Source organism: Babylonia areolata, chromosome 3 (assembly GCF_041734735.1).
Source record: "Babylonia areolata isolate BAREFJ2019XMU chromosome 3, ASM4173473v1, whole genome shotgun sequence".
NCBI lineage: Eukaryota > Metazoa > Mollusca > Gastropoda > Neogastropoda > Buccinidae > Babylonia > Babylonia areolata.
In genome coordinates this window covers 60,781,262-60,791,261 of record NC_134878.1, presented here as the reverse complement: position 1 = coordinate 60,791,261, position 10,000 = coordinate 60,781,262, and the positions used below count along the sequence as shown (strand labels likewise).

The 10,000-nt window shown below is 47.3% G+C and overlaps 1 protein-coding gene across 2 annotated transcripts in view; it reads right to left on the bottom strand.

Moving 5' to 3' along the window:
* LOC143280171 (phosphatidylinositol 3-kinase regulatory subunit alpha-like) overlaps window positions 1–10,000 on the bottom strand; it is a 182,659-nt gene that overhangs the window by 93,665 nt on the left and 78,994 nt on the right. For both annotated transcript variants that reach the window (XM_076584764.1, XM_076584765.1), the window contains exon 4: window positions 1,556–1,621. In XM_076584764.1, the coding sequence (XP_076440879.1) occupies window positions 1,556–1,621 (66 nt within the window). The remainder of the gene's footprint in view (window positions 1–1,555; window positions 1,622–10,000) is intronic.

Sequence of the window (10,000 nt, the reverse complement as noted above, 5' to 3'; positions counted from 1 at the left end):
CACACACACACACACACCTCCAATACAGCTATCCTTCTGCACCACATGTGCAAAATTGATCCATTATGTATGAACCAAACCCAAAACAACACAAGGGGAGGGGGGGGGGAAGCAGGAGGTGAGAAGAAGAGTGTGTGTGTGTGTGTGTGTGTGTGCATGTGTGTGTGTGAGAGAGATAGAGAGAGAGAGAGAGAGAGAGAGAGAGAGAGAGAGCGAGCAGCCGGGTCATGACGACCCAGACATAACTTTTTCCCTCTCTCTTTTCCTCATATCACGGATGATTTCCCCCAACGAAAGAGAGAGAGAGAGAGAGAGAGAGAGAGAGAGAGAGAGAGAGAGAGACAGACAGACAGACAGACAGACAGACAGACAGAGACAAAGAGAAGCTGGGTCATGACGACCCAGACATAACTTTTTCCCCCTCTCTTTTCTTCACGGCCGATGTCTCCGTCGAAAGACAGAGAGAGAGAGAGAGAGAGAGAGAGAGAGAGAGAGAGAGAGAGACAGAGAGAGAGAGAAGTTGGGTCATGACGACCAAGACATAACTTTTTCCCCTCTCTTTTCTTCACGGCTGATTTCCCCAGAGAGAGAGCAAGAGACCGAGAGAGAGAGAGAGAGCGAGAGGTGGGGGAGGGAGAGGGAGAGAGAGAGAGAGAGAGAGAGAGAGAGAGAGAGAGAGAGATGCGTGACTGGTTGGGGAAGGGAATAGGAGGTGAGAAGAAGAGGAAGGTAGGTTGTGTGTGTGTGTGTGTGTGTGTGTGTGTGTGTGTGTGTGTGTGTGTGTGTGTGTGTGTGTGTGTGAGAGAGAGAGAGAGAGAGAGAGAGAGAGAGAGAGAGAGAGAGAAGCTGTGTCATGACGACCCAGACATAACTTTTCCCTCTTTTTTCCTCACGGATGATTTCCCCATCGATATACATACATACATGCATACATATATATATATATATATATATATATATATGTATGTGTACATAGAGACTGAGAGAGAGAGAGAGAGAGAGAGAGAGACAGGCAGGCAGAGACAGACAGAGAGAGAGAGAGAGACAGAGATGGAGATTGTGGGGGGTGTGGAAGGTGGGAGGAAGAGATGCCTGATTGGTTGGGGGAAGGGAACAGGGGGTGAGAAGAAGAGGTGATTGATTGATTGATTGATTGAGAGAGAGAGAGAGAGAGAGGGGGGGAGAGAGAGACAGATAGACAATGAAAGACACACATGGCATGCATTCGCACACACATGGCATGCATTCGCACACATGGCATGCATTCGCACGCACGGCATACACTCAACACATATGGCATACACTCAAGCACATGGTATATTTTTTTCCACACATGTGGCATAATCTCGCACACATGGAATACCACTCACATACGTGGTACGCACTAAACACTACAACGCATGTTACGCACTTAACGGAAAACAGCACACACACACACACGCACACACTCGAGTTCTCATCATGTATGCAGTTCAAATGCACACACACACACACACACACACACACACACACACCCACCCCTTGGTGGGTGTAGGGTTAATACAGATATACTCACAGTGCATACAGAAGACGGGTCGTATGAAGAATGCATCGGACAGACGGTGGGGAAGTCGTGGAGGATCTGAAAACACACAAATAATAACAATAATAATTATATATATAAAAAAAAAAAAAAATCATCATCAGCATCAACATCATTAACGCTGTCATCATCATCATCATCATCATTTCGGATGCTGTGCAGGCCCACTTTCATCCGGGACTACCCCGAGTTATTTTTAGCGAGAACCTGGTGCGCATGCGCGTCACCATTGCCATTAAGAAAGGCAGTGCACAGCCCAGAAAAGCCAATGACGTTATATGACCTTTTTTTTCGTTTTTTGTTTTGCGTCTGCAAGCGACGACAGGTTCCCGACGAAAGAGAGAGTGTGCACTATCTCCCTATATCTAGTATCATCAACGTTGTCGTCATCATCATAACGATAATCAACCACCATATCGCTGTTGCCTCCACCCCCCCCCACCCCCCACTCCCCCTCCCTCTATGAACACGGATTTAAAAAAACAAAAACGCTCCATCAATTATACACCACCATTACAAACAACATTCAAGAAAGAAAACGCACATACCGCTCAAACAGACCCCCTTTCTCTAACCCCCCCCCCCTCTCTCTCTCTCTCTCTCACACACACACACACACACACACACGCCTGGAAAATCTCGTCCTAAAATCACACAATGTGAACAGACGTGTTAGCTGAACTGAAAAACACACACGCGCTCGCATATGATACAGACAAAAAACCAAAAAAACAAAAAAAAAAAACAAAAAAAAAAAACCCACCCCAGACAGAAAGAAAAGAGATGCATGTGCACAAAAGTGAGAGAAGCACGCTCTCTCTCTCTCTCTCTCTCTCTCTCACACACACACACACACACACACACACGCACACAGAGGTAAACCAGGAACCGGGTCAGCCCAGCGACACACTCACACACTGACTCTCGTGTCTAGGAAGAGGAGTCCACCACAGTGCGGGGGGATCCCTTGGAGCAAGTTCCACAGCGATCATAAAAAAGCCAACTCTTGAATCCGGGAGCGAGACCAAGGGGAAAGAGAGAGAGAGAGAGAGAGAGAGAGAGAGACAGAGACAGAGACAGCGAGAGGTGAAAAAAGAGAAAGACAAAAGACTCGGAGAGGGAAAGACACAGAGATAGAGAAAGAGACAGAAACAGAGAGAGAGAGAGAGGTGAGGAGACAGAAACGAATCAAAACACATTAATCTGGAGGAAGAACAAATTGGATCAGAGGAGAAAAAAACAAAAACAAAATCACACACACACACACACACACACACACACACGCATGCGCGCGCACACACACACACACACAGAGTCTAACACACTCATACATGAAAACCCACTCACACATACACACACACACACACACACACCGTCAAGCCCAGCAACATAGCCCCCTACTTGCTTCCAACACCGGGCTGACAGAAAGTGCCCATTTATCTATTTAATTTTGCATTCAACTTTAATAGGTCAACATTTTGGAGAAAGCAATAGAAAACATACCCTCAAACCGCCACCCCACAAAAAAAACCCCCACCACTCACTAAAAAAACAAAAAAACATGATTCCATCCAGTACGCTAGAGTTCAAATGAATAGCAAGCATAATTTTCTTTTTAAAGAAAACACATACACACATGCACACGCACACACATGTACAAGCACGCACGCGCGCGCGCGCACACACACACACACACATATATATATACACATACACACACATACACGCACACACATAAAGGAAAAGAGATACATAGACTGGCACATTATCATTACGAGTGGAAAAAAAAAGAAAACAAGAATTCGAGAGAGAGAGTACATGTGTGTGTGAGAGGGGGGTGGCTTGCGATATGTGTGTCTGTGTGTAGACTGAATGAAGGTTGGATAATTAATTATCATCATGAAGTGTTGTCATTCATTGTTATGATCTTTATAAACTATTGAGGACTCAAGAACTGCGTTCACAGATGTTGGTGAGTGTGTGTGTGTGTGTGTCTGTGTGTGTGTGTATGAGTCCCTTTTCTATGTGAAGAAGTTATATAAAAATCGCGTCTGCTTGATATGTGTAATCTGTTGCTGTACCACGAATGACAATGACGTAATGTGTGTGTGTGTGTGTGTGTGTGTGTGTGTGTGTGTGTGTGTTTCTCAAAGACATCTTATTTGTCTTGCTTGTATGGGTGGGGGGGAGGGGGGGGGGAAGGGGGGGGGGGCAGTTTCAGCTTCAAGGTGGTATCCAAGCGTGTGAACTGGTCCATGTCAATTTCTGCCTTGCTTATACTAATAATAGCTCAGTAAAAGAGAGACTATCGCCAATAACCATCCGTGTTAGTCGATGCATAATAGTGCAGAAATCAAATTCTAATCTTACGTCGTTACTCTTTAAAAAAAATATATAGATTTTATACTGTGTATTGAGCATGGTTGTTCTCTCTCTCTCTCTCTCTCTCTCTCTCTAATGCGCGCGCGCTTGCACACACACATACACACATCGGAACGCGCATCTGTACAAAATGGGAATGAATGACTGACATTTTTTTTTTTTTTTTTAATTCAAGGTAAAATGGATGGGCTGAAAACTTTTAAAACATTCACAATGCCATCACAAAAAAAAAAAAAAAAAGAAAAAAGAAAAAAAGAATTGACCAATCAATCAATGAAGTAATGTATAAATGAAGGGGGATGGGGGTGGGGCTGCGGAGCTCAGAAAGCGCGCGCGCGAAAGAGAGAGACAGAGAGAGAGAGAGAGAGAGAGAGACAGAGACAGAGAGACCCACAGACAGCTGGAAGGTGAAGAAAAAAAAAAGGGTGGGAGGGAGTAGAAGTAGAGAAGTTGGGGGTGTGCGGGTGGGCCTGGGGGTGGGGGTGGAGATGGGTGGTAGTGGTGGTGGTGGTGGTGGTGTGTGCACAGGATTGTATGAACAAATAAAATCCGCCAAAACATGCAACAACCCTCTCCTGAGAGAACTGGGTGGGCTTTTAAAAGAAGAGAACACAACAAACAAACAAAAATTAGTGAAACCCAGAGAGGGAGAGAGAGAGAGAGTGAGGGACGACAAAAGAGAGACAGACTGAGACAGAGACAGAGACAGAGAAACAGAGATATATGGACACACACACACACACACACACACACACATATATATATATATATATATATATATATATATATATATATATATATATATATAAGAACAAATATATTCACATACGACCAAAAGAAAGAAGAGGACAATAAAACAACAACGAAAGAAGAAGAAGAATAACAACAACAACAATCACTCACACACCAACAACGGGGAAAAAAAAAAAAAAAAACAAGAAAAAAAAACCCATTTACATACGTACAAACAAAACACACACACACACACACACACACGGAGTTGCAGGGTGCAACGAACGAGAAAGAGGAGACGACGAGACGAGACGAGACGAGGAGGAAGAGGGAAGGGACAAAAGAGGGAGGAGGAGGAGGAGAGAGGGAGGAAGAGGAGGAAGAGAGTAGAGAAGTGGAGGGAGGAGTATATAGGCAAAAGAGAGGCAGGGGGTGGGAGTAGAGACACCGGAGAGGCGGGCGGGTGGTGGTGGTGGGGGGTGGGGGGTGGGGGGGGGTGGGGTGGGGGGGGGGGGTCCTCACACACTTTTCACTGACCTTGTACTGACAGCACAGCCACACAAACGGATCGATTGGCGCCAGCCCCACAAAGTCTTGAGCAGTGCCCGTCAGCACGCACACACAGACAGACATACAGACAGACACACACACACAGACAGACAGAGAGAGAGAGAGAGAGAGAGAGAGAGAGAGAGAGAGAACTGAATACAGACTGCACTGTCATTTCCAAAGAGAAATCACTTTGTAGTGCTAAACACACGAGAATTACAGTCATTCCACGTATTATGTAAAAGGCATAAAATGCTTGAATGTTGATTTTAAGTAAGCATATATATATGCGCGCGCGCGCACGCACACACACACACACACACACACACACACACACATTTCCCTCCACACACACAGAGAAACACACATAGACACCTCCCCTCCTTACACACATACACGCATAAAGATGCCTTCCCTTCGCGCGCACACACACACACATATCGCAAGGCAAGCCACACACACACACACACACAATCTCTCTCGAATTGTGTTTTTATTATAGCTGGTGGCGGTAGTTGTCTATGTAGCACTGACTACATTTTTCATTCGTGAAAATTAACAACGAAAAGGAGGAGTTTGTATTATATACTCCATGTTTGGTGATACATATACTAACGGAAATGTGGTTATGGTCGTCTGGTTATTTATTTTATAGTTCTATGCTGATCCTCTCTCTCTCTCTCTCTCTCTCTCTCTCACACACACACACACACACACACGTGAGAGTTTTAAAAGGCCAAAGCTTTCACGCCAAAAGCCTTTGCCATCAACTAGTTTCGCGCGAGCGAAATCCTTCACCAATAGTGTGATTCTAACTTCACCTCTTCTGTCGGCCCTCTAACTAGTTGGATCAGAATGCTGTCGAGTTTGTTTTCAATACTTAGCTAACTGTAATGGCTGTGGCCGGCGGATTTTTTTTGTTTTTTTGTTCATAGCGTGTGTGTGTGTGTGTGTGTGTGTGTGTGTGTGTGTGTGTGAGCGCGCGTGACTGTGTGGGGAAACTTTTACTTTAGATTTTTTTTTTCTCCCTTGGGAATGGAGTCGGTTCTATTTCACAGCTAAAGACTATTATTAATTATTAACCTTGTCCTATCCCATTAACTCACTCAGTACGGCCAGTCCTCTCTTCTCCTCTACACAGACCCCTCGGATGTCCAGTGGGTGTCTGAATTGACCCAACCTTTAGCTTCGGTCGTCAGAATTGTGGTATTCTTTGTCAACATTCACCTCTTCAGTATAAGAGCCTTCCGCCTGCAATATTTTGATGATGGTAATTGGGGTGAAACGCCGTTAACGACGTCTCTTTCGCCGTTCGTATGGAGAGAGTTAACTTGTTTGTTCTGAGAACGTGGACTCTAACAGAAAAGCATACAGAGAAGGAAATCTAGAGCTCTACAAGCAGACTATCACCGGGCGTGTTTGCTCGGATTCAAGGAAGAGAGACACACAGACAGACAGACAGACAGAAGGCAGGGTGTGAGGGAAGGAGAGACAGACAGACAGACAGACAGAAGGCAGGGTGTGAGGGAAGGAGAGACAGACAGACAGAAGGCAGGGAGTGAGGGAAGGAGAGACAGACAGACAGACAGACAGAAGGCAGGGAGTGAGGGAAGGAGAGAGACAGACAGACACATGGCAGGGTGTGAGGGAAGGAGAGAGACAGACAGACAGACACACGGCAGGGAGTGAGGGAAGGAGAGACAGACAGACAGACAGACGGCAGGGAGTGAGGGAAGGAGAGACAGACAGACAGACAGACACACGGCAGGGAGTGAGGGAAGGAGAGACAGACTGACAGACAGACAGAAGGCAGGGTGTGAGGGAAGGAGAGACAGACAGACAGACAGAAGGCAGGGTGTGAGGGAAGGAGAGACAGACAGACAGACAGACAGAAGGCAGGGAGTGAGGGAAGGAGAGACAGACAGACAGACAGACAGAAGGCAGGGAGTGAGGGAAGGAGAGAGACAGATAGACAGACACACGGCAGGGAGTGAGGGAAGGAGAGACAGACAGACAGACAGAAGGCAGGGTGTGAGGGAAGGAGAGACAGACAGACAGACAGAAGGCAGGGTGTGAGGGAAGGAGAGACAGACAGACAGACAGACAGAAGGCAGGGAGTGAGGGAAGGAGAGACAGACAGACAGACAGACAGAAGGCAGGGAGTGAGGGAAGGAGAGAGACAGATAGACAGACACACGGCAGGGAGTGAGGGAAGGAGAGACAGACAGACAGACAGAAGGCAGGGTGTGAGGGAAGGAGAGACAGACAGACAGACAGAAGGCAGGGAGTGAGGGAAGGAGAGACAGACAGACAGACAGAAGGCAGGGAGTGAGGGAAGGAGAGACAGACAGACACACACGGCAGGGAGTGAGGGAAGGAGAGACAGACAGACAGACAGACAGACACACGGCAGGGAGTGAGGGAAGGAGAGACAGACAGACAGAAGGCAGGGAGTGAGGGAAGGAGAGACAGACAGACAGACAGAAGGCAGGGAGTGAGGGAAGGAGAGACAGACAGACACACACGGCAGGGAGTGAGGGAAGGAGAGACAGACAGACAGACAGACAGACACACGGCAGGGAGTGAGGGAAGGAGAGACAGACAGACACACACGGCAGGGAGTGAGGGAAGGAGAGACAGACAGACAGACAGACAGACACACGGCAGGGAGTGAGGGAAGGAGAGACAGACAGACACAAACGGCAGGGAGTGAGGGAAGGAGAGACAGACAGACAGAAGGCAGGGAGTGAGGGAAGGAGAGACAGACAGACAGACAGACAGACACACGGCAGGGAGTGAGGGAAGGAGAGACAGACAGACAGAAGGCAGGGTGTGAGGGAAGGAGAGACAGACAGACAGACACACGGCAGGGAGTGAGGGAAGGAGAGACAGACAGACAGACAGACAGACACACGGCAGGGAGTGAGGGAAGGAGAGACAGAGAGACAGACAGACAGACAGAAGGCAGGGAGTGAGGGAAGGAGAGACAGACAGACAGACAGAAGGCAGGGTGTGAGGGAAGGAGAGACAGACAGACAGACAGAAGGCAGGGTGTGAGGGAAGGAGAGAGAGACAGACACACGGCAGGGAGTGAGGGAAGGAGAGAGAGACAGACAGACAGACACACGGCAGGGAGTGAGGTTTGGCGAGCGTACTCGCTCAGAGGGGGGCTTCCCAAACACAGGTCACTGTGTCAGTGCTTCCATTATTTTTTAGTTTGTTTGTTTTTTGGTCCCGTGTGTTAGTTTGTTATTTGGCTCACACACACACACACACACACTCACTCACACAACACACACACATACCTGTATACAGACATTCTGCCTCAGTCAAACTCACACCGTAGTTCTAAAAAAACAAAATGAAAATCTCATCATCTTCATTCCTTCCCTACTCTTTCTCCTTCCTTCCTTCCTTTCTCAACCCCAACCCCCCCCCCCCCCCCCCCTCCCCGCTCATGTCCTACCCTACTACCCTAGTTCCCCAGTTACGTTTCGTTTAGCTACTTAAAAAAAAAAAAAAAAAAAAAAAAAAAAAAAAGCCACACAGATTCGGAAAGTGAGGGTTTGTAATACATGTATGTAATAGTACGCAAGATTGCACTGGCTGTTAGTGCTGCAGCCTTGGGGGGGGGGGGGGGGGGGGGGGGGGGGGGGGGGGGGGGGGGGGGGGGGCCTGTTGGCCTTTGGGGACCATACTAAAGCCGAGAGAGTGGGGATGTGTAACTTGGGCAAGAAACACTCCACTGTAAAATCAAATTCAGGCCCAGGTTACTTACTACATGGGGCACCAGTCGCTTCCTCTCCTCATGTGGTGGTGCTCACACACAGCCCCAACACCGACTGATTTCAACACAACACACGTACACACACCCCCCCCCCCCCCCCGCCCACCTCTCAAAACTCCTGATATCAGTTATAAAAGGAAAACTATGTTGGTATGACCACGTAACAAGATCCACCCAATGCCCTTGCAAAAAAAAAAACAAAAAACAATCCTCCAAGGAACTTTTGAAGGAGGGAGACGGAGGGGAAGATAGTCCCCCCCTCACCTCACCTCCACCCCCCCCCCAAAAAAAAACCCAACACAACACACACACACACACACACAAAAACAACAAACAACAACAACAACAAAAACCCCACCAACAACATAAAAAAACAACAACAAAAAAAAAAAACAACAACCCAAAATGACTGGCAACACTGCAGAATGGACAAGAGTGCCATTTGCAGAGACCCTGAGCTTTAACGTTTAAAAAAAAACAACAACCCGACAAACCTGGAGGAATCTGGCGAACACTTCTTCAGTGCGCCGTTCCAATGGGGACTGTTCGAAGAGTTAACTCACTCAGTACGGCCAGTCCTCTCTTCTCATCTACACAGACCCCTCGGATGTCCAGTGGGTGTCTCAATGACCCAACCTTTAGCTTCCGTCGTCAGAATGGTGGTATTCTTTGTCAACATTTGCCTCTTCAGTATAAGAGCCTTCCACTTGCAATATTTTGATGGTGGTAATTGGGGTGAAACGCTGTTAAAGTCTTAACTCCCGAGAGCAAGGTTTCGGTTCTAGCTCCGCCCCTTTTCTCTGCATTCAAATTTTGTATTACGTGTAGCTGACACATTTTGTACTTTCCAAAGTCAATTCAGGTCTAGATTGGAAGCTGCTAGGCAAATCTCGCTCTCTGCCATAAATGAAGCCAAACCGTAGCTTTATTAGGCTTTTATTTTGAATAAACCTTCACCGACGTCACAG